The sequence below is a fragment of the Oryctolagus cuniculus genome, chromosome 13, assembly GCF_051225735.1.
Source record: "Oryctolagus cuniculus isolate XC-2025 breed Fujian yellow rabbit chromosome 13, ASM5122573v1, whole genome shotgun sequence".
NCBI classification, from domain to species: Eukaryota; Metazoa; Chordata; class Mammalia; order Lagomorpha; family Leporidae; genus Oryctolagus; species Oryctolagus cuniculus.
This window is the reverse complement of record NC_142879.1, coordinates 111,872,633-111,897,471: the sequence shown is the minus strand read 5'-3', so window position 1 is coordinate 111,897,471 and position 24,839 is coordinate 111,872,633. Positions and strand designations below refer to the sequence as shown.

General features: G+C 41.9%; 1 protein-coding gene across 1 annotated transcript in view; it reads right to left on the bottom strand.

The window, feature by feature from the left end:
• The window catches only part of LOC103347594 (uncharacterized), a 30,403-nt gene extending 6,060 nt beyond the window's left edge, over positions 1-24,343 (bottom strand). The window contains exons 1-3 of the mRNA XM_089312501.1: positions 23,830-24,343; positions 1,530-1,656; positions 1,193-1,285 (exon numbers count right to left, since the gene is read on the bottom strand). Coding sequence (XP_089168627.1) covers positions 1,193-1,285; positions 1,530-1,656; positions 23,830-23,856 — 247 coding nt within the window. The 5' untranslated portion in view covers positions 23,857-24,343. The remainder of the gene's footprint in view (positions 1-1,192; positions 1,286-1,529; positions 1,657-23,829) is intronic.
• Between the last annotated feature and the right edge of the window lie 496 nt (positions 24,344-24,839).

Sequence of the window (24,839 nt, the reverse complement as noted above, 5' to 3'; positions counted from 1 at the left end):
GAAAAAAAAGAAAGAGACTAAGAAAGAGAGAGAGTTCACATTTATTGATTCAGTCCTGAGCAAGTCCTATGCCTGGGCAAAATCATGAGTGGGAACGCAATCTGAGCAATGAGTTAGAAATAAGTTTCTGGGGGCTGGCATTGTGGCATAGCAGGTAAAGCCACCACCTGCAGTGCCAACATCACTTATAGGCACCAGTTTAAGTCCTAGGTGCTCCACTTCTGATCCAGCACTCTGCTATGGCCTGGGAAAGCAGTAGAAGATGGCCCAAGTCCTTGGACACCTGTACTCATATGGGAGACCTGGAAGAAGCTCCTGGCTCCTAGCTTCAGATCAGTACAGCTCCAGCCTCAACAGCCAATTCGGAAGTGAACCAGTGGATGGAAGACCTCTTTCTCTCTCTGCCTCTCCTTCTTCTCTCTGACTTTCAAATAAATAAATAAATCTTAAAAAAAAAAAAAAAAACAGAAACAGGCTGGTGTGGTGGCTCAATAGGCTAATCCTCTGCCTGCGGCACCAGCACACCAGGTTCTAGTCTCGGTCGGGGTGCTGGATTTTGTCCCAGTTGCCCCTCTTCCAGGCCAGCTCTCTGCTGTGGCCCAGGAGCGCAGTGGAGGATGGCCCAGGTCCTTGGGCCCTGCACCTGCATGGGAGACCAGGAGAAGCACCTGGCTCCTGGCTTTGGATCAGCGTGGTGTGCCAGCCACAGCACACCAGCCATGGTGGCCATTGGAGGGTAAACCAATGGCAAAAGTAAGACCTTTCTCTCTGTCTCTTTCTTTCACTGTCCACTCTGCCTGTCAAAAAAAAAAAAAACAGAAAAATTAATCTTAAAAAAAAAAATAAGTTTCTGTATGTTACCTAATTAACAAGCACTGAAGGAACTAATAAGTGCATGAAGGGAAAGGTATGAAAGTGTAGAGAAGGACAAGTTAGAATTGGGGGAATGTATCAAACCTAGATAAAAGCCTTAGTAACATCAGAAAATGACTGGATTTTTTTTTTTTAATCAAAGAACATCTTCACTAAGAACAAAAGTTAGGAAGATACTGGTATCTCTAAATGCCTGTGTCTGATGCACAAAACCAGCTGTCATCAGGAGTAAGGCTTGAGAAAATTTCATGGAAAGAACACCAGTCAACATCTGCACACTTTCTGCCTTGGCCTCCCTGTCTCTTATGTGCAGACTGACCTGAAAGGCTCAGATTCAAGCATTCATCCACGATCCATGGCTCTTCTCCTCGCTCCAATTTGAAGATCAAGTCAGGTTTGGTAATGCAGTGCCCTATTAATGGAAACAAAGTAAGACTTTGTAAAATCACTATCTTGGGTTATTTAAAGGACTACAGCTTGGTTCAGGAGCTATGCAACAAATGTTCCAATTTGAATCTTTTGTTAGATGGTAGATATTCAGATTATTCATGGACTCAAATTCTAATCCTGCTCAATATTAAACATTATAAAGTGTTCCCTTATTTGTCAAATAGCAAGAAAATGTTATCACTGGGCATGTGATGGGTGTCACTCACCCAAGGAGAACAGGCTGCTGTAGGTCTCCAGCATCACATCTCTGTACAGGATTTTCTGAGCATTGTTCATTTTCTGCCATTCTTCCCACGTAAAGTACACAGCCAGGTCTTCAAATGCTGTCATCACCTATAATAATACACTTCCAGTCAACATGTTAACTCTGTCACAAAATAAACACTGACAGTTGTGTATGGATATGAACGAAAAAAGGAAGGATATGGTTTCACATTAGACTTGTGGAGTGTTTAGAAAGCCACACGGAGCATTCAACAGAGTCAAACCCATGATCTACAGGCTGTGAGACATGCCCAAGCTGGAGGGAAACAGGAGGTTCAAATCACAAAGGCCACATCTGTCAAGGGGAATTGCACAGCAGGCTAGAAGAGGGGCAATACTGACTCTTGACTGGGCAATGTTAAGGAGAAGTATGTAGAAGCATTGAGAAAAAAGGCAAGAAACCATCAGTGAAACTACGATGGGAATGAACAGAAAACAATTTCCAGGAAAACACCATGCATATCATTTCCAATATGTCAGAGGAAAAATATATTAAAAGACAGGGCAGACATTTAGCTTAGTGTTGTTTATGATGCCACCTCAGAGTGTCTATGATTTCCAATGCCAGCTCTAGTTTCTAGCTCCCAGATAATGCAAACCTGGGGAAGCAATGGTGATGTCACCAATGAAGGAGGCCTAGATTCCATTCCCCAATCCTGGCTTCAGTCCTGCCCCACCTGTTTGGTATGGTTATCTAGGAAGTGAATTAATGTGTCAAAGCTCTCTATCTCTCAGTCCATCAACTTTTTTCTCTATCAAGCTAATAAATATTTTTAAGTAAGAGAGAAAATACAGGTAAGACAAAGAATACAAATTAGCTTTTGCCCTTGTCTATGATTATTCTAGTGATAAACAATTGAAATAACATTATACCTAATTAAAGTGAAAGCAATGGAAATACTTGCCCAAAACATTCAAATGATAAACATTTGAAATGACATTATACATAATTAAATGAAAGCAATGGAATTTTTTGCCCAAAAAGAGAACCTGGGAATGTCTGCAGTACAATCTGCATTTGTGACTCACTGAGAAAAATGCTTAGAGATTCATTTCAGAACCTGCAATAGTCACCAGAATTGTGATCCAGCAGGCTAAGCCTCCACCATCAATGCTGGCATCCCATGTAAACAGAGGACTTGAGTCCTTGCTGCTCCACTTCCAATCTAGTTCCCTGCTAACCTGATTGAAAGAGCAGTGAAAATGGCCTGAGTATTTGGATCCTTCCACCAATGTGGGAGACCCATGGAGTCCCAGGCTCCTGGCTTTGGCCTGGCCCAGTCCCAGCCATTGTGGGCATTTGGGGAATGAAACAGTAGATAGAATATAACACCTTTTGTCTCCCTGTCTCTCCCAATCTCTGCAAGTCCACCTTTCAAATAAATAATCTTAAAAAATAAATGAGCCTCCAGTAGATTCTTTTCTCCACACATTCCTTATCCTATTCCAGAATCCAATTCAGCTTCTCAAAGGTATTAAGAACTCCATTACTCTAACAATTTGAAAACAAACTTAACTGATTTGTGTTCCAGCACTAGGTAACTCTTCCTCTTGCAGAATGCTAAGTGTTTACTTCATAGGTAGCACTAAAACACTGTTCAGTACATCATCTATGTGTAGAATGTTTCAGACATGACCCCAAAAATGTAGCATATTGTGCTTAGTTTCAACTCAATTCATGTAACAAATATATATTTTGCTATAGCAACAGAAAGACAAGAGACCAAACTGCATTATTATAGATGACAGTAATGTTTCATAATCATGCCAAATTCATAATTCATTTCTGTATATTCTGTGATAACAAATTTTATGTTTATTTTTCTATTTTAAAATTTTGTAAAGATTTATTTATTTATTTATTTGAAAGTCAGAGATACACAGAGAGAGGAGAGACACAGAGAGAGAGAGAGGTCTTCCATCTGCTGGTTTAGTCCCCAGTTGGCTGCAATGGCTGGAACTGCACCAATCTGAAGCCAGGAACCAGGAGCTTCTTCTGGGTCTCCCACATGGGTGCAGGGGCCCAAGGACCTGGGCCATCTTCCACTGCTTTCCCAGGCCATAGTAGAGAGCTGGAGCAGAAGTGGAGCAGCCGGGTCTCAAACCTGTGCCTATATGGGAAGTCGATGCTTTAGACCAGGGCATTAACCCACTGAGCCACAGAGCCAGCCCCATATTTTCCATTTTAATTAACTAGTATACTGGGACTGGCACTGTGGCTAGCAGGTAAAGCCACTGCCTTCAGTGCTGGCATCCCATATTGGTGCCAGTTCAAGTCCCAGTGGCTTCACTTCCAATCCAGCTCTCTGCTATGGCCTGGGGATTCAGTAGGAGATGGCCTAAGTCCTTGGGCCCCTGAACCCATGTGGGAGACCCAGAAGAAGCTCTTCACTTCTAGCTTTGGACCAGTGCAACTTCGGCCATTGTGGCAAACTGGGGAGTGCACCAGCAGATGGAAGACTCTCTCTCTCTCCCCCTCTGCCTCTCTGTAACTCTGACTTTCAAATAAATAAAAAAAATCTAAAAAAATAAATAAATAAACTAGCATTAAACACCTAAAATGAGTACTGACAAGCTGGGGAATAATTAAAAAAAAAAAAAACACTTACAGGTGATATATTAATTTTCTTTCCTCTTAGAAACATGTGGAGGACCCAGAATCATACCTGGGAGAGAAGGTGAATGGCAGGAGTTCAAAGAAAACTCGGGAGGCCAACACTGTGGCATAATGGGTAAAGCTGCTGCCTTCAGTGCCAGCATTCCATATGGGGTCTGGTTCAAGTCCTGCCTGCTCAACATACAATCTAGCTTTCTGCTATGTCCTGAGAAAGCAGTGGAACATGGTCCAAGTCCCTGGGCCACTGCACCTGCATGGGAAACCCAGAAGCTCTTGGGTCTTGGCTTTGGATCGGCTGAGCTCCAGCCTTTGCAGTAATTTGGAGGGTGAGCCAGCAGATAGAAGACTTTCTCTCCCTGCAACTCTTTCAATAAATAAATGAAATCTTAAAAAAAAAAAAAACCCTCTGGTTTCCTTCTGCACTGAACATTGGGGAAAAAAAGGATATAATAGAATGAATAAAGAATAATAAATACATTAACCAAGAAAACATCAGCTTCACTGTGGAGGAATAAACCTCTAAAAATAGAAATACATAGGAAAATGCACCCACCTATATTAAGTGGCAGAGATTAAACAGAAGTTAGCATTGGTTTAACGAAAGCATTATCTACAAATTTTGTAAAATAATAATGTAAAAGTAAAAAGAAAAGTTGAGTGTTCAAATGAATAAGGTTATCAGAGATAAACATTATGTTGTTATTAAAGTTTATACTAAAGAATGTTAACAAATACACATAATGTATATTTAATGCAGTGCACTTTACCAGTAATGATTCCAAGTAGCACCTTTCCCTGTATTCATCCCTTCACAAAACCCTGGATTGGGGCTGGCACTGTGGCCTAACGGGTAAAACTGACACCTGCAGACTGGCATCCCATATAGGCACTGGTTTGATTCCCAGCTGCCCCACTTCTGATCCAGCTTTCTGCTATGGCCTGGGAAAGCAGTAGAAGATGGCCCAAGTCCTTGGGCCCCTGTACCCATGTGGAAGACCCAGAAGAATCTCCTGGACCCTGGCTTTGGATTGGCACAACTCTGGCCATTGCAGCCAACTGGGGAATGAACCAGCAGATGGAAGAGCTCTCTATCTCTCTCTGCCTCTCCCTCTCTCTGTGTGTAACTCTTTCAAATGAATAAATAAATCTTTTTGAAAAAGACCATGAATTTCACCATTTCAATTGATTTACCCCATGAGATACCAGTAAATGTGATAGAAATAGGCAATTTGTTAAAATATTTATTTATATGAAAGAGTTACACAAAGAGAGAAGGAGAGGCAGAGAAGAGAGAGAGAGAGAGAGAGAGAGAGAGGGAGAAGGAGGAATAAAGAGAGGTCTTCAAACTGCAGGTTCACTCCCCAGATGGCTGCAATGGCTGGAGCTGTGTAGATCCAAAGATATGAACCAGGAGCTTCTTTCAGGTCTCCCACAAGGGAGCAGGGGCCAAAGGACTTGGGCCATCTTCTACTGTTTTCCCAGGCTGTAGCAAAGAGCTGGATCAGAAGTAGAGCAGCTGAGTCATGAACTGACACCCATATGAGATGCTGGCACTGCAGGCGGTGTCTTTACTTGCTATGTCACAGAACCAGCCCCAGAAATAGACAATTTGTAAAGTATTTGCCTTCTCAGCTTTTCTTTTTCTGACAGTTATCTTCTGAAAAACCCTGGGGCCTGCCTGTTGAAGAGATAGTATGTAGGCTGGCGCCGTGGCTCACTAGGTTAATCCTCCGCCCGTGGCACTGGTACTCCAGGTGACAGTCTCAGTTGGGGTGCTGGTTCTGACCCAGTTGCTCCTATTCCAGTCCAGTTCTCGGCTGTGGCCTGGGAAGGCAGTGGAGGATGGCCCAAGTTCTTGGGCCATGCACCCACAAGGGAGACCAGGAGGAAGTGCCTGTCTCCTAGCTTTGGATCAGCACAGCATGCTGGCCATAGTAGCCATTTGGGGGGTGAACCAATGGAAGGAAGGCATTTCTCTCTGTCTCTCTCTCTCTCACTAACTCTGCCTGTCAAAAAAAGAAAAAAGAGATAATATATAGCCAAGATTCACCACAAACCCCAGACACTTAAGTGAAGCTTCAATCAGTTCCCCAAATGGCTAAACTCTCATTTCTGCTCCTGGACTGATCATAGGAACTGCCCAGCTGAGTACAGCCCAAAACAGAGTCTGAACTGCAAATCAAATGGCTATTTGTTAAGCCATTGTGTTTTCTGATTTGTCCTACATCAAATGCTGATATATATCAGTAAGTATGGCAGAAAGTTGAATTACATGCAAACTACAATGCATACAACTTCAAAATTTCATTTGGAAGTTCCCATAAAACAGGGCCAGCATTGTCACATAGCAAGTAAACCTACCGTCTGCAATACAAGCACCCCATATGAGCACTAGTTCATGTTCTGGATCTTCTGCTTTTGATCTAGCTTCCTGCTGATGGCCTGAGAAAAGCAATGGAAGATGACCCAAATACTTGGGCAAATGCTACCAATGTGGGAGATCCAGGTGAAGATCTTGGTTCCTGACCTCATTCTTTCCTGGCCCTGCTCAATGCAGCCATCTGTGATGTGAACAAGCAGAAGGGAGATCTCTCTGGGTCTCTCCTCTATATACAATACTTTCAAATAATTTTTTTTAAAAACTTAGAAAAAAGCTCCTATAAACACAATCTTTGCCTATCAATTAGACCTTAGAGGTTTCACCTCACCCTGGTTAGAACGGCTCACATACAGAAATCTACCAACAACAGATGCTGGAGAGGATGTGGGAAAAAAGGGACACTAACCCACTGTTGGTGGGAATGCAAACTGGTCAAGCCACTATGGAAGTCAGCCTGGAGATTCCTCAGAATCCTGAATATAACCCTACCATACAACCCAGCCATCCCACTCCTTGGAATTTACTCAAAGGAAATTAAATTGGCAAATAATAAAGATGTCTGCACCATAATGTTTATTGCAGCTCAATTCACAATAGCTAAGACCTGGAACCAACCCAAATGCCCATCAACAGTAGACTGGATAAAGAAATTATGGGACATGTACTCTATAGAATACTACATAGCAGTCAAAAACAATGAAATCTGGTCATTTGCAACAAAATGGAGGAATCTGGAAAACATCATGCTGAGTGAATTAAGCAAGTCCCAAAGGGACAAATATCATATGTTCTCCCTGATCTGTGACAACTAACCAAGCACCTAAAAGGAAGCCTGTTGAAGTGAAACAGACACTTTGAGAAACAGTGACTTGATCACCCCTTTTCCTAACTATTGATGAACAACTTAATACTTTATCCCTTTTAGTACTTGTTTGTTCTACTTAATACTTTGGTTGAACTCTTTAATTAACACACAATTATTCTTAGGTGTTTAACTTTAACTGAAAAGTGGTCCTTGTTAAATATAAGAGTGTGAATAAGAGAGGGAGGAGATGTACAATCTGGGACATGCTCAATCAGACTTGCCCCAAATGGTAGAGTTAAAAACGTGCCAGGGGATTCCAATTCAATCCCATCAAGGTGGCATGTACCAATGCCATGTCACTAGTCAAAGTGATCAATTTCAGTTCAGAATTGATCATAATGATAGGATTAAGAGTCAAAGGGATCACATAAGCAAGACTAGTATCTGCTAATATTAACTGATAGAATTAAAAAGGAGAGAACTATCCAACATGGGAAGTGGGATACACAGCAGACTCATAGAATGGCAGATGTCCTAAACAGCACTCTAGCCTCAGAATCAGCCCTTAAGGCATTTGGATCTGGCTGAAGAGCCCATGAGAGTATTTTAGGCATGAAAAGCCAAGACACACTGGAAAAAAAATTTAAAAAAATAAGAAATAAAAGCCTAAATAAAAGATCCCTGTGAGTGATATCTCAATGGATAGAACAGGCCTTCAAAGAAGGAGCTACCTTTCTCTGAAGGCAGGAGAGAACTTCCACTTTGACTATGACCTTGTCTAAGTAAGATCGGAGTCGGTGAACTCAAAAGGCTTCCACAGCCTTGGCAACACATGACAAGAGCCTAGGGTGATTACTGATGCCATAAACAAGACTGTCAATAGTTAAATCAACAACAGGAGTCACCGTGCACTTATTCACTATGTAGGATTTCTGTACTTAATATGTTGTTCAATGTGAATTAATGCTATAACTAGTACTCAAACAGTACTTTACACTTTGTGTTTCTGTGTGGGTGCAAACTGTTGAAATCTTTACTTAATATATGCTAAATTGATCTTCTGTATATAAAGATAATTGAAAATGAATCTTGATGTGAATGGAATGGGAGAAGGAGCCGGAGATGGGAGGGTTGCAGGTGGGAGGGAAGTTATGGGGGGGGGGAAGCCATTGTAATCCAAAAGAATACAGTGGGCAGAAGCATAGCCCAGGTACCAAGTATATAACAGACTAGATTTTAAAATGATGCTTGATTTTACCTATTAAAATAATTTGTGGACCATCAATGGATCATATTTTACAGTAAAATAGTAATAATTTGTTGCATTAATATGGCTGGAAAACAGGGTGAATGCCTTGTAAAGTCTTTGTGAATATTTAAAACTGCACTATCTAGAAATTCTTTACCCAAAACATCCTGAATTCATCTATCCATCACATCCAGTTATCTGTATATTTTTAACAAAGCTATATTAAAAAAAAAAAAAAACCTGCAGTTAAGTAGTGGTTTCTGACACAAATTAGGCAAGAGACAAATATTAGGGTGTCATGGAGCTCCTGCTTTTACTCCTCTTCTAGTCTAAATGAGAATTGCCATGAAATTATAGACAAACTCTTGAGGATTTGAGTGATGGTCTCATGGGCCATTGACTGTTGGCCCACAGCTACTGGTCATTTTTTCTATGTATAGTGTATGAATTGTGCCATGCAAATGCCTGTATCAGCACTTATCTGGTAATTGCCTTTCAGTGACTTCATTCTGCAAATTGAAGGACCTCAGTCTTGAACTTCAATCTTACATAACTTCACCTCAGACCCAGAATAAAATTATTACTTAGTTCCCAGCATCATACAGTGTAAACAGAAAATGAAGTTGTAGGCATCAAACAAGAATAGTATCATGAAATAGTGAATTCCCTTGTCCTTTCTAAAAATTATTGCTCCCCATAGTGGTAGCCACACACTTCTGACAGCAGGAGTTGCTGATTTTAGAATTATGCTGGAAAATTCTGTGGGGATTCCTGAGAAGAAAGTGGGAAGGCAGCATGCAACACTCAATTGTTGTTGATTGATCTTTTACAATTCATTTTCTCTCACTGATTTTAAATACACCTTTGTTTTTATTTGACAGGTAGAGTTATAGACAGTAAGAGAGAGACAGAAAGGTCTTCCTTGTGCTGGTTCACTCCCCAAATGGCCGCTGTCACCAGTGCTGCATTGATCCAAAGCCAGGAGCCAGGTGCATCTTCCTGGTCTCTCATGGGGGTGCAGGGGTCCACGCACTTGGGCCATCCTCCACTGCCTTCCCTGGCCACAGCACAGAGCGGGACTGGAAGAGGAGTAACCAGGAGTAGAACCTGGTGCCCATATGGGACGCCGGTGCCACAGGTGGAGGATTAACCAAGTGAGCCATGGCACCAAACCCTAAATACACCTTCTGACCAGCATTTCTAATTTCAAGCACTTAGAAATAGGAGCTCTAACACTTGATTTTACTGAATCAATAATGAAAAATATAGTCCCTAAGATATGAAGAGAGTGAGGATCACAGACTGAAACTAATTCAGGATCCTACAAGGACTAAATTTGAGGTCAAGCTTGAGCTACTTATCACTAATAGAAGCAACCAGTGTTATCTGATCAAGTTTTACTAGATGGGAATTGTATCCCATATTTGTGCCAGTTTGTGTCCCAGTCTCTCCACTCCTGATACAGCTCCCTGCTATTGAACCTGGGAAAATAGCAGCAAAAGATGGCCCAAGTGTGTGGGCCTCTGCCCACACCAAGTGCCAGCCCTAAGAAGTCTTAAAAACCTAAAGAAAGAAAATGTATAATATATCAATTATAGTTGTATATAGGTATAAATTTCTGAAAAGTACATAATTTCATCCTTTTTGTCATCTAAAACTTATTTATAATTATATAATTTAAAAAAGATAAAAAGACATTGATTCTTATGTCTCTTCAACATAAGACATCAACTTTTCCAGGTTCTAGATGCATTTATTCACAGAGTTTCATAGAAGTAATCAGTAATGTGTCTCAAATAACAGTCTTACCCAGGGAATCCCCCTAAATTTAAACAGGGTGCTCAATACCATTTTAGAAAAGTTCCAAAATATGTATCAGAAGAAAAAAATTATTTATTTGGTACATCTCATTTTAACTATAGTATTACCTAAATTTCCAATAGTCAGATGTACTCAAAAATTCCCACAGGTGGGAGAGATGGCCTAACACAGCGAGTAATTATTAAAATAAAAATTTTAAGCTACAACTTAACTAGGGAAAATAACACTCCACAGGTCCCAAACTAAAATAATTAAGATGACATAATAAAAGGAAACTCAATGTCTTCATGCATTAAAATGTATTACCTTAAACTTAATAAACAAAAAGGTGATTATTCCAGCTGTTTCCCACTTGGCAGCCCAATTTTACCTGTTGAATCTGGAAAAAAGTAAATGGCATCTCATGGTAGATTACTAAAATCTTAATGCTATATGCCATCGATTATGTTCACCATACTTTATATCTAATATTAACATATCTGATGCCTCTTAGTAGATAAATGACCTGTCTTAACTATTACAAAAGTGGCAAATGTGTTTTTGCTCAAAGCTTTTCCAACAGCTCCTCAGTCTAGTTTGCCTTCACTTTGGAAAGACACTTTTTCTAGGGTATACATGAGCATCTCATTGACTTGGCCATCAAACATAATTTTTGCAAAGAATTTAACTGTACCCAGCTTTTATCAGGAGCACAAGAATATATCACATTGATGACTTCTTCTCTTCATGAGACTATTTGACACACTGTGAAGAACATACAATGCTAATACCTTTTAGTCCTTCCTGGGTTTTGGTGCAATGCATGCCTCATTTAAAAAATTAATTGTCATGGATGCTACAAATCAGTCCAGCTTATATGGCCCCCCTTCCAATGAAAAGTCAAATTGAATACTGTAGGCACTATCCTTAGTGCTCTCAGTGACTTCTTCACTCGAGGAGCTCATATGCCTTCTAAATTCTCTGGATCATTTGTGATACCCACTGCTTCTCAAGGGCTATGATGCAAGGAATAACCTCTCTTGGAACCTTGCTATGTGCCAGTAAAATTAAATTAGATTTCTATTAATTGTGCTAGACTGGAAAAACATTCACCTACACACCTTGAGCCTGTGATTCTCCAAACCTTGTTATCTAGTAGGACTTTGGCCATGGATATAGAACAGTAAAACATGAGAATGGCTACTAAGGCCTCCTTAATAGATGATGGACCCAAACTTGGCATACTCCATTTGGCAAAGGGGATGGCTTCCAATGTCTGCTGTCTATGTCCAGATGCCAGGGTACAGCAGGAGGTCACTATTCTAACAATAATAAAGAAAAACCATTTAAGTTCAGCTGGACACCATTCTACTGACTGTTGATTTCATTACTATTAATCTGGATGCCTTCACTGGTGACAATCCAGAGACCCAAAGTAGTCACAGCCGTTATCTGCTAACAAAAACTTAAACCAAGAGTTATGGATTAATATCTGTTATAACATGATTCCTCAGAACCCATCTAGTCCAAACCTTGAGAGTTGGAAGCTGTTATACTTGGCCCACCCATATATAGAACGTAAATTGTGCCAGATGGGCTCTATATCCTTGTACTGCAAGGAAGATGTCATAGATATTGATGCTCCAAATTTATCCAGCTCCCTGCTAATGTGTCTGGGAAAGCAGCAAAGGCTTGCCCAAAAGCTTGGGCCCCTGAACCCATGTGACATCTGGAAGAAGCTCCTATCTCATGAGATCAGCCTGGTCTAGCCCCAGTCATTGCAGCCATTTTGGAGAACAAACCAGAAGGAAGATCAGTCTCTCCCTTTCTCACTCTAACACTGCCTTTCAAATATATAAATAAATCTTTTAAAATGTAATCATTTCAATAGATTCCTCAGTGCTCAATCATGATGACTTTTACTATCTTAAGGACATTTTCATTTCTTTTTTAAAGATTTGTTTATTTGAAAGGCAGAGAGGAGGACAGTGTGCTGCAGTATGCAAAGCTGCCATCTGTTATACTGGAATCCTATATAGGCACCAGTTCAAGTCACACTTGTTCCACTTCTGATTTAGCTTCATGCTAATGGCCTGATAGAGTGGAAGATGGCCCAAGTACTTGGGCTCCTGCCACCCCCATGGGTGACTCAAAAGATGCTCCTGGTTTCAACCTGGCCCTACACCGGCCATTGGAGAAACAAGGGGTGTGAAACAGATGATGGAAGATCTCTCTATGTCTCTCTCTCTCTCTCTCTAACTGTGACTTTCAAATAAAGAAGTAAATAACTTTTAAAATGATTTTAGAAAGGGCAGAGAAACACACAGAAAGTGGGTGGAGAGAAGAAGAGAGGTCTTGCATATGTTGGTTCACTCTCTAAATGTCTGCAACAGCTATGGCTGGACCAGGCTCTCAGGTCCCCTAATAAGTAGTAGATCTTGCATTTAGGTGAAAGGAACTGAAGAATTTGAGCCACTACCCCATGCTTCTCAGAGATATTAAGCAGGAAACTAGTTTGGAAGTGAAACACTGAAAACTTAGATTAGCACTGCAATATAGAATGTGGGCATCACATGCAATGACCAACAAATTAGAAAACCTGGAAGAAATCAAGACACATGCTAGGTAAAAAAATTGAGCCATGAAGACATATAGAAAACCTAAACAAACCAAAAACCAAAACAGATATTGAATCAGTAACAAAAACCCTCCAAAGAAAAGCCCAAGACCAGAAAGCTTCACTGCTAAATTCTACCAGACTTTTAAAAATAGAACTAATTGGCCAGCGCCGTGGCTCAATAGGCTAATCCTCTGCCTTGTGGCACCAGCACACCGGGTTCTAGTCCCAGTTGGGGCGCCGGATTCTGTCCCAGTTGCCCCTCTTCCAGGCCAGCTCTCTTCTATGGCCCGGGAGTGCAGTGGAGGATGGCCCAAGTGCTTGGGCCCTGCACCCCATGAGAAACCAGAAGAGGCACCTGGCTCCCAGCTTCAGCATTCCAGCTGCGGCGGCCATTGGAGGGTGAACGAATGGCAAAGGAAGACCTTTCTGTCTGTCTCTCTCTCACTGTCCAGGCTACCTGTCCAAAAAAAAAAAAAAAAAAAAGACTAATTTCAATTCTCCTTAAGCTATTCAAAGCAATTGAAAGAGAAGAGTATTCCCAAACTCCTTCTGTTTGACAAGTGTCACCTTATTTTCTAAACCAGAAAATTATACAATAGAGAAAGAGAATTAAAGAACAATATCTCTGATAACCACAGATCCCAAAATTCTCAACAAAATACTAGCTAATAAAATCCAACAACAGATCATAAAGATAATTTACCTGGACCAAGTGGAATGTACCTATGGTATGCAGGGATAGTTCAACATATGCAAATCAATAAATGTGATATGTGACACTGGCAAACTAAAGAATAAAAACCACATGATGATCAATAGAGGAAGAGAAAGTATTTGATAAAAAACAGCCTTTCATTATAAAAATAGAAGGAACATTCCTTATCACTATCAAGGCAATATATGACAAATCTTCAACCAACATCATATTGAATGGAAATCATGGAAGCATTTCCACTAAGATCTGAAACCAAAGTTGCTCTCCCTCACTACTGCTGTTCAATACACTACTGACAGTTTTAGCCATGGCAATAATGCAAGAAAAAGAAATCAAAGGAAAACAAATTAGAAAGGAGAAAGTCCAATAATTTGTTTGCAGATGACATGATCCTAAATATTGGGAAACCAAAAGACTCCACCAAGAGATTATTGAAACTCACAAGAAAGTTTGGCAAAGTTGTAAAATATGAAATCAACACACAAAAATCAATAACCTTTATATACACAAAAATGCCATGGCTGAAAAATAACTTATCAGATCAGTGCCATTCTCGATAACCATAAAATTTTTTATTACCTTGGAATAAATTTAGTCAAGGGTGTGAAAGATCTCTATAAGAAAAATTACAAAACATTAAAGAAAAAAAAGAAAACACAAAAAAAGGAAAAATCTTTGATGTTCATAAATTGGAAGAACAAATATCATCAAAATTCCCATTCTACCAATAGAAATTAGTTTTAATTTTACTTTTACAATCATTTATTTATTTGAGAAGAAGTTATAGACAGAGAGACGGAGAGACAAAAAGCGATGCCTTCTAACTGTTGGTTAATTCTCCAAATAGCTGTAATGGCTGGTGCTGGGCTGATCTGAACCCAGGAGCTAGGAGCTTCCTCCTCATCTCCTATGTGGATACAGGAGCCCAAGCACTTGCGCCATCTTCCACTGCCTTCCTAGGCCATGAGCAGAGAGCTGGATCAGAGGACCAGCTGGGACCCAAACTGGCATCCATATGAGATGCCAATGCCACAGACAGAGGCTCAAACTACTATTCCACAGTGCCAGCCCCTCAAAAGTAATTTACAGATTCAACATGATCTCAATCAAAATACCAACAACATTCAGAAGGAAGACCTTTCTCTCTGTCTCTCTCTCACTGTCTGTAATTCTACCTGTCAAAATAAAAAAAAAAAATTTAAAAAATAAAAGAACATACAGCATCACCTGATGTTTCAGGAGCATGACAAGTATGGCCCTGTGGTGGCCTATTACTGAACAGTTGCTCAAGAATTGATCTGAGGGGTGTTTCTTGTCAGCCATTGTTTGATCATTATGTATTTCACCAAGGGGGTCATTTATATGCCATGCAAACTAGAATGAAGATTCATAATAAAACTCATGAGTGTCATAAATTTTTTATCAAAATTAACAGGTCAGTTAGGAGCTCTTAATAAATAGTTGGGGGGCTGGCACTGTGGTGCAGCAGGTTAAAGCCCTGGCCTACAGTGCTGACACACCATATGTGCTCCAGTTCAAGTCCCAGCTGCTCACTTCTGACTCAGCTCTCTGCTCTGGCCTGGGAAAGAAGTAGAAAGATGGCCCAAGTCGTTAGGCCCCTGCACACATGTGGGAGACCTGGAAGAATTTCCTGGCTCCTGGCTTCAGATCAGCACAGCTCTGGCCACTGTGGCCATTTGGGGAGTGAACTAGCGCATGGCAGAGGCCGACTCTCTTTCTGTTAGACCGAACTTGGATGGAACTCAATTATCCCAATGAGAGACTTCAATGATGCAAAAGCAAAGAGGTTTATTGTTCTAGCTTGATCTAGGGTCCACTCCAATCATCACAGTGGTCATCTGATGAGGACCCATCCCATATACTTTGTGGGGTTTATATAGAGTTTTCAGAGACATTCTACATATTATAGCACCATTCAGCAAATCATCTCATTCTGCGGGAATTTAAAGAACATCTCTTAAAATTGATTAGTAAATCCAGTGGTGGAATAGACCTAGTAAAGGTGGTTAGATGGCTTTGGGGGTGATGCTTTTTAAAATGATTGGCTAAAGTGTAGGGTCCAAACCGCTAGGGTGTATGTTCCAAACTACAGGGTTTTGGGATGTTATCAATCGCCTTAATGGCCTAAAAAGACACCTGGAAAAGATTCAGATTCCTTTTGAAGCATTCATCAGTAGCCTCAACCAGTTTTTATTGTCCATTTAATGGCTCCAATAATTTATGGGTACATAGGGCTGATGTTGGCAAGATCCTAAAAACACCCTTTGAACCCTGCTTCAGCAAATGAAAATACAGAAAATATATATTGGAAATAAGCTTTATTAATTTACATACATGAAGAGAAGTTTTTAAAAGGCATTCTATTTGGACAGATCATATTACTTTGCTGTAAAATTCTAAATCTAATGAAAGAGTCCAGAATTGTCTAGATTAGAGATTATCTTTTTGTTTTCCTTAAGGCTTATAAAACAAATACAAATGTCCTAAAGTGCTAGATTAACCTGAAAAAATTATGTTCAAAACACAATTTTTATTCATTAGAGTTTAACATTGACAGAAGGGAAAGTCATTCAGTAAAGAGGTAGAAATGCTTTCAGACTTAATATTAAGAATGTTGGTTTCCCAAATGCTTTTTCTTATCCATTCAGCTTAAGGTGAATTGGTATTTGTGCATCAGCAGTCTGACTGCATGTCTTAGGGAATGAAAAATAGAGGTCTGTAGAGATGCCTGAAGAGTTGGTGCTTTTAAGTTAAGATTCTTCTCAGCTGCTGAGGAGTACGTTCCATCGAGTGCATAACTATGAATGATTCAGAAGATTTATAAGACTTAAGATACTCAGTTGTTAAGTTTATGAATTTTGTGGGAAATTATGGACTTACTGTGTCACCTGAGTTTGCTGTGTTAAAAAAAATGAATACAAAGATTCTTTTTAAATAAAACTTAAAAAAGTATAGGCTTGTATTGAACAAGATGTATCTAAACTTCATAAAATGCTGTTATTTTAATACAAAACATACATAAGCATATGTTTTAAACATAAATAATTGATTATGAAAGCTTGTGTTTCTACTCAAATACACTTGTGAAAAGAAATTACAATTTATCCCCAAATAATCTAGAATTTCCTAACAGTATCTAACTTAAATAATGAAGGAAAACATCCTAAAACATCTTTTGTTTGTGTGAACTTAATTACAGTACCTTAAATTAGCATTCTCCATCCCAAAGGCTATTAAAAGTTTTGAAAGGGAGATAAACTCCATGAGGTTGTTAGATTTTCTGTTCTAAATTCTTCATGTACTTGGGGCTGGTGATGCAGTGCAGAAGTTAATCCTCTGCCTGTGGTGCCAGCATCCAGTATGAGTACCGGTTCTAGTCCTGGCTGCCCCTCTTCCAGTCCAGTTCTCTGCTATGGCCTGGGAAAGCAGTGGAAGATGGCCCAAGTGCTTGGGCCCCTGCACCTGCATGGGAGACCAGGAAGAAGCAGCTGGCTCCTGGCTGCAGATTGATGCAGCTCTGGCCATTGCAGCCATCTGGGGAGTGAACCAATGGAAGGAGGACCTTTCTCTCTGTCTCTCACTCTCCCTCTGTCTGAAATTCTACCTCTCAAATAAATAAATAAAATCTTAAAAAATATATTCTTTAAATATTCATATTAATTACAACCTCTTATTTTAGAAAAATGAGGGTTAATGGTTAATGACTTCTGCTAGTCTGTGATTGTTACAAAGTAAAACTTCTAGTCAAGGTATGAATTTGTAAATTCCTTATTGGCAATCAAATTATTATAACAAGAATTGTCATACTGAGTTAATAGTCTTTAAATAAATACAAATTAAGAGAATATTTAGCAACTTAAAAACACCTGGCGGCTGTCACCATGGCTCACTAGGATAATCCTCTACCTTGTGGAGCTGGCACACCAGGTTCAAAAAAAAGTAAAGGAGCAAGGGGTCCAAACCCTGTGTGGCAGGCTGGCAGTCCCCTCCTCACTCTGTATCTGAGTTTCTGGTTAGAGATGGAGACAAAGGCAACTCCAGATGCTGCAGTGGTACACAAACAGCCTCAATCACAGACATGCCTTGTGTGTGTGCAACAGAAGGAGAGCACAGAGCACTATGTAAGGGAGGAATACAATGAACAAAAAGGAAAGGATGTGAATGGACATAGCTAAGAATTTTCCCCACTCTGCTGATCATGATCTCAAGGATGTCCAGGCCAGAATTCCATTTCACTTTGGAAAACCCACTCCTTGAAGTTTTCTCCTCCAAGGTGTATTCTTCTGTGAGGAATCTGTCCTCCTGTGAGAGAGGGCACCACCACAAATTGAAAACCAGTCAAAAAGCAGAGTGATGGCTTTAATTCTCAGAGGTGAATGGACAACCACATCTATGAATTCTGCATTAAAAAATAAGCTTCCTTCTGCTCTAGGAATCTGATGTAGGTTTGGGCTAAAATGAGAAACACAGAGACCAGCTGGGTCTGTTAGGTGAGAAGAAAGGAAGCTTGATTTCCAGTTTTTACTTTGTAGCTTGTTACTTTTGAGAGGATTTCATTTTCCACTTCTACTTGAAGAAATGGAAAGGTAGAATCAGTGCCAGCCTAACACACAGCAGCTTTAGCCACTGATGACATCACAGCTTGCTACCCAAAAGTGGCAGCCAAAATAAACTCAACAAATGAGAACCAAAATAAAACAGAAGAGTCTACCATAATACCAACAGTTGTTCAGCAGATATTACCCAGATCTTGACACACAAGTCACCAGGATAAAGGGTAGGGCTGGCTTTGTGGCACAGTGGATTAAACCACCACCAAATAAAATGCTGGGATCCAATATGTGTGTCCATCCTTTAAAAAAGATTTATTTATTTGAAAGTCAGAGTTTTGGGGGCCAGTGCTGTGGCACAGCTGGTTGAGACACTAGCCTGCATCCCATATGGTCCCTGGTTCAGGTCTTGGCTGCTCCACTTCCAATCCAGCTGCCTGCTAATGTGCTTGGGAAAGTGGCACAGTATGGCCCAAGTCCTTGGTCCCCAATATCTACGTGGGAGATCCAGAAGAAGCTACTGGCTCCTAGTTTCAGATCAGCTCAGATCTGGCCACTGTGGCCATTTGGGGAGTGAACCAGCAGACTGAAGACCTCTCTATCTGTCTCTATCTCTATCAGTAACTCTGTCAAATAAATAAAATAAATCTTAAAAAAAAATGTCAGAGTTATGGAGAGGAGGGAGAGTCAGATGGGATGGCATTGTGGACTACCAGGTAAAGCTGTTGTCTGCAGTGCTGGCATCTGGTATAGGCACCAGTTCATGTCCTGGCTCCTCCACTTCTGATCCAGCTCTCTGCTAGTGGCCCTGGAAAAGTAGAAGATGGCCCAATACCTGGGTCCTTGACACCCAAGTGGGAGACCTGGATGAAGCTCTTGGTGCCTGGCTTGGGCCTGGCCCAGTCTTCGCCATTGGAGCCATCCAGGAAGTAGACCAGCAGATGGAAAATCTCTTTCTCATTCTCTCCCTTTCTTTATCTTTGCCTTGTAAATAAATAACTAAATGCTAAAAAAGAGAGAGATCTTCCATCTGAGATGGCTGCCATGGCCAGGGCTGAAGCACACAGAAACCAGGAGCCAGGCACTTCATCTGGGTCTCCCACATGGGTTACAATGGCCCCAACACTTGAGTCATCTGCTGCTGCTTTTCTCAAACCATCAGCAGGGAGCTAGGTTAGAAGTGGAGCAACTGGGACATGAACGGCTGTTCATCTGGGAAGCTGGCATTGCAGATGGTGGCTTTCCCCATTGTGCCACAATGCCAGCCCCATGAGTGCCAGTTTGAGTCACAGCTGTTCCACTTCTGATCCAGCTCCCTGCTAATGCAACTAGGGAAGCAGAAACAGATGACACAAGTACTTGGGTCCTTGCACCAATGTGGGACACTGGGTTGGACTTCCAGGCTGGGCCAGCATTATTCATTGCAGTCTCTTGAGTGAACCAGCAGATGCAAGATCCCCATCCTTCTGTCTCTGCCTCTTCCTCTGTAACTCTGCTTTAAAATAAAATTTTTAAATCTTAATAAAATAGAGAGGGTGAGAGTAGCCACAGTAAAGTAACAGAGCAAAGCTACAGTTGTGCTGTCCCTCAGCAGCCTTCTGCCTTAAGTGGGAAGTCTCCAGCATACAGACACTGACATAAAAGACACATTCACAACACATTCCAAAACAAGAGATGAGAGGTTTACAAGGCATATTGACTTTATGATGACTTTCATTCAATAGGTACACTGGGTTTAGATATATGCCTTTTGTGCATCCAAGTTAACCCAGGGTCTAATTCAAAGAGACGTAATGAGGAAGATGTGCTGCCAGGGGAGAGAGCTGCAATGTCCCACTGCTCTTGTAACATCATAAAGAGAAGGAAAAGGGCTACTCATGTCCGTGGTTATAAGGAGGACAGAAGCACAAACATTTCAGAAGGGAGGAGCAAATTTCAAATATAGTTATTTTCAGAAAATAAAAGGAAGTAAATTTCAGAATATAATGTGGGGTAGAAACACACCATCAGCTCATCAATTCTCACAGGGATCCAGGAAAACTGCCCTGCCTACCCACAGACCAAATGTTTCAAAACACATTTTTTGATTAAATTCAAAAGATTACAGGAATCAGCACTCTGGGTGTTCAAACGCCAAATTAAGTTTTAGTTTCCACTACGGGCAGATGTAGCCAATCACTCAGATCATGAGAAAAACTTTTCCATAAGAAGGAACATGAAATATGCAGTCACACAGAATAACTGTGCTTAGTACACCCAGAAAACCTGTTAGGTCTTGGGGCCAGCACAGTGGTGTAGCATGTAAAAATTTATTTATTTACTTAAAAGGCAGAGTTACAGAGAGGCAGGGCACAGAGAGAAGTCTTTCATGCACTGATTCACTCCCCAAATGGCTGCAATGGCCAGAGCTGGATCTATCTGAAGCCAGGAGCCAGAAGCTTCTGTCAGGTCTCCCATGCAGTGCAGAACCCAAGAACTTGGGCCATCTTCCACTGCTTTCCCAGGCCATGGCAGGAAGCTAGATCTCAAACAAGCACCCATATGGGATGCCAGCACTGCAGGTGGCGGCCTCACCTGCAATGCCACAGTGCCAGCCCTCAAAATAAACCTGTTTTAAAAAACATTTTAACTGAGGGATGGGAGAGAGTTTGTTTATCCAAAGCAGGGATAACATAACATAACTACTACACAGAAGAAGCTCCTGGCTCCTGGCTTTGGATCGGCACAGCTCCGACCACTGTAGCCAATTGGGGAGTGAACCAGCAGATGAAGACTTCTCTCTCTCTGCCTCTTCTCTCTGTAACTCTGACTTTCAAGTAAAATAAATAAATCTTAAAAAAAAATAAGATAACTACTAGTACTCATTAACTTAAAAAATATTGAAATTTAATGAAACTCAAAATATAACCAAAATCATCATCTACTACACATTATAATCTTTATTTTGAGAGTTATATTAGAAAAAATGTAACCCCTCCCCCTCTTTGAAACATGCACATGGGACTGGTGTAGTAGGTTAAGCAGACCCTGGCAGTGCCAGCACCCCACATGGGCACTGGTTGTTTCCTGGGTGTGAAGCAGCTCTTCTCAGCAGAAACACATCACTGCTTGCCCACTCGCAAGCACTGTGATAGGGAGTACATGGGAGAAAAGGTCAAAACACACTGGGTTTGAGAGGAAGAATGCTGTCACCCTAGCAACCTCTATCCAGGATTCCCTTTCTATTCTTACTTCCTAGGTAACCTTACTATGCTAAATGAGTTTCACAGATTAGTAATCTGGTGACAACAGGACTCTAACAGAATCTATGAATCACTCAGTTAATCAAGTGAAAACTTCATTACACTGAAAGTTAGTCTATAGCAATAGTTTTCAGGGCCACATTTCTCGTGTTTTAAAAGATGTTTTATTTATTTATTTGAGAGGTAGAATTACAGATAGTGAGATGGATAGACAGACAGAAAGGTCTTCCTTCTGCTGGTTCACTCCCCAGTTGGTCAAAATGGCCAGAAGAGCTGTACTGATCTAAAGCCAGGAGCCAGGAGCTTCTTCTGGGTCTCCCACATGGGTGCAGAGGCCCAAGCACTTGGGCCATCTTCTACTGCCTTCCCAGGCCATAGCAGAGAGCTGGATCAGAGGAGCAGCTGGGACTCAAACTGGTGCCCATATGGGATGCTGGCACCACAGGCAGAGGATTAACCTACTAAGCCACAGTGCCAGCTCAAAGCCACATCTTTTACCGTACTGTGTGGGCATCTCTGTGGGGGAGAGGGGCACATTTTCTCTTTTCTTCCTTACCCGTCTTCACATCAACACCTTGTACAAAGTCTTCCACAGACCAGTCATTTTGCAAATCTATCACTAATATCCTCCCATGTTGAAAATATCATGGTGTTAAACACAGAACCCAGAATAAGAATAGTAACTTGAAGCTGGTGTTGTGGCTGAGCGGGTAAAACCATATGGGTGCTGGTTCCAGACCTGGCTGCTCCACTTCTGATCCAGCTCTCTGCTATGGCCTGGGAAAGCAGTGGAAGATGGCCCAAGTGCTTGGTCCCCTGTACCTGTGTGGGAGACCTGGAAGAAGGTCCTGGCTTTTGGCTTCAGATCCATGCAGTTCTCGCCATTGTGACCATCTGGGGAGTGAACCAGCAGATGGGAGCGCTCTCTCTCTCTCTCTCTCTCTGTGTGTGTGTGTGTGTGTGTCTTTGCCTCTCTATAACTCTGCCTTTCAAATAAATAAATAAATAATTTTTTTAAAAAAAGTAACTGGCCGGCACCGTGGCTCACTTGGTTAATCCTCTGCCTGCAGCGCCGGTATCCCATATGCACACCGGATTCTGTCCCATTTGCTCCTCTTCCAGTCCAGTTCTCTACTGTGGCCCAAGTGCTTCAGCCCCTGCACCTACGTGGGAGACCAGGAGGAAGCGCCTGGCTCCCGGCTTCGGATCAGCCCAGCACGCCAGCCATAGTGGCCATTTAGGGGTGAACCACCAGAAGGAAGACCTTCCTCTCTAACTCTGCGTGTCAAATTAAAAAAAAAAAAAATGTAACTGGCCCCCTTAATTAAAACCGTATGGACTGTAAGATAATCAGCTTGGTGGAGCATTGAGTGACTGTAAAGAACTAGAGAAGAAAAATTGATACTTTTCTGTATTTATGTTTTTGTAGCTCTCCACTATGAAAATGCAGATTGAAGTAGCTCATTATTAACTCACACGGTAGACTTGCATTAATTTCAGCTCACTTCTCACTTTGCAAAGGGATTAGCAGCAGGTAATAAAAGTTCACATCCCTAATAACATGAGAAGAAAGAAGGGTTGAAGACAGAAATCGAAACGCAGGAAAATAAATCAGTTACATTTCCATGGCCTCAAGCTCCAGATTGAAAAAGAGTCTGTTAATTAAACACGGAGCAGCGATCAATCCACAAAGCTACTGCACAAGCTTCACGTGCTGCTGGGAAAGTCAGCCAAACACACAGCGCCCCAGCTGAAAATGTGTCCGCGGGGTGCAGCATGGGGGCCAGGAGCCAGAGCCTACTCTGATCTTCCATCTCCACCTCTCCACTGCCTCAGGCTCTGGCTCAGGGCCGCCGAGCCCCGCCCAGCTGGAACTACCAGGGGATATAGCCGGAGGCCAGCCACAAGGCATTCTCTGATCCACCCAAAGTGAGAACTGGGCTTATTTAAATCTAGGGAATGGGACTCCTTCCTTCAGCGTGCTCTCAACTGCCCTGCTGGTGCCGTTCCTCGTCCAGTGTACTGTAAGGAGAATTTGAGCGAGGCAGCCCGTGGGACTGGCCGAGCATCGGGAGACTGGGAAGCGGCGGTGGGAGACACAACACCTGGGCCCCAGACTTGACTCTGCCAGAGAAGCTCCCAGCATCACTGAGAAGCAAGTGATCGAGGTCTGGGAGCCGCCACCCGCCATCGCACCCTCCCCTCTCCCACACACACATCTGTGCCCCTCCTGTTCTCCATACTTGCTGTGGAAAATCTCGGGAGCACATCCCCTTCCTTCAGGACACACAGGGAGCAAAGCGGAGAGTGTGGGACAGGAGAAGTCGCTGGAACTTGGGGCCCACGGTGGCAGATGCAGAGGCACAGAAGCAGTGGCGGCAGGTCTGGGGTGTGTGCTCCCGAACCGCCTGCAATTGCACTTGCAGAGCAAGTCTCCCCAGTGAATGTGGGAGAAGGAGCAGCGCGGCCTCTCAGCGACCTCTCTGATAGTAAATGAACTTCTGTTCCCAGCCCCGAGCCACAGGGAAAGGCACGCATGCGCACGTTCTCCCACATGCACACGCACAGGCGTTCAGAGCACGGAAAACGTTGGAGCACCAGGTGACTCTGGGAAATGGAGTCCAGGCCAGGGCATTCCTAGATAGACTTACTGGCCCTCTCCTAGGGCTTCAGTGCGGGGTGGGTGGAGACAGGCTGGGAACCAGAGAGCGTTTGCTTTTGTTTCCATCCCTCCTTCCCTTCCTTCCCACCCCAGATCTCAAGGGTCAGCTGCTGTTCTTCCTTTCTTGAATAAAATCTTAAGAAGTGACAGCCACTGCTGCTGAGTCCCAAATCCCGGTTCCCTCACACATGCTGTTTCCCTCAGGAAAATCCCCTGCTGCTTTATTCCTGGACAGCTTCTCTCAAGTAACCCATGACAAGGATTTCAATGTAACTCTCAGCACAGGTGTACACGGCACAGTTTAACATCTAGATTTGAGAATACGATTTTTACTTGTGTCTTTTATTTGTGGTTCTTTTCAAAGCATTTTACACCACCCTCTAATTCACCAAGTACAAAAAAAAAAAAAAAGAAAAAAAGAGAACTGGATACAGGGCTAACATTGTCAAGTATCTTCTAGGGGCCAGATTAACAGAGTAAATGCCTTACTTTGTATCAATTATACCTTGGGTTAATTCTGGAGACCATATTCTCAATTTACAAAGAGAAAGCTGAGGTGGAAAGAGATTAGAATTGAATTTGCCCATGGAA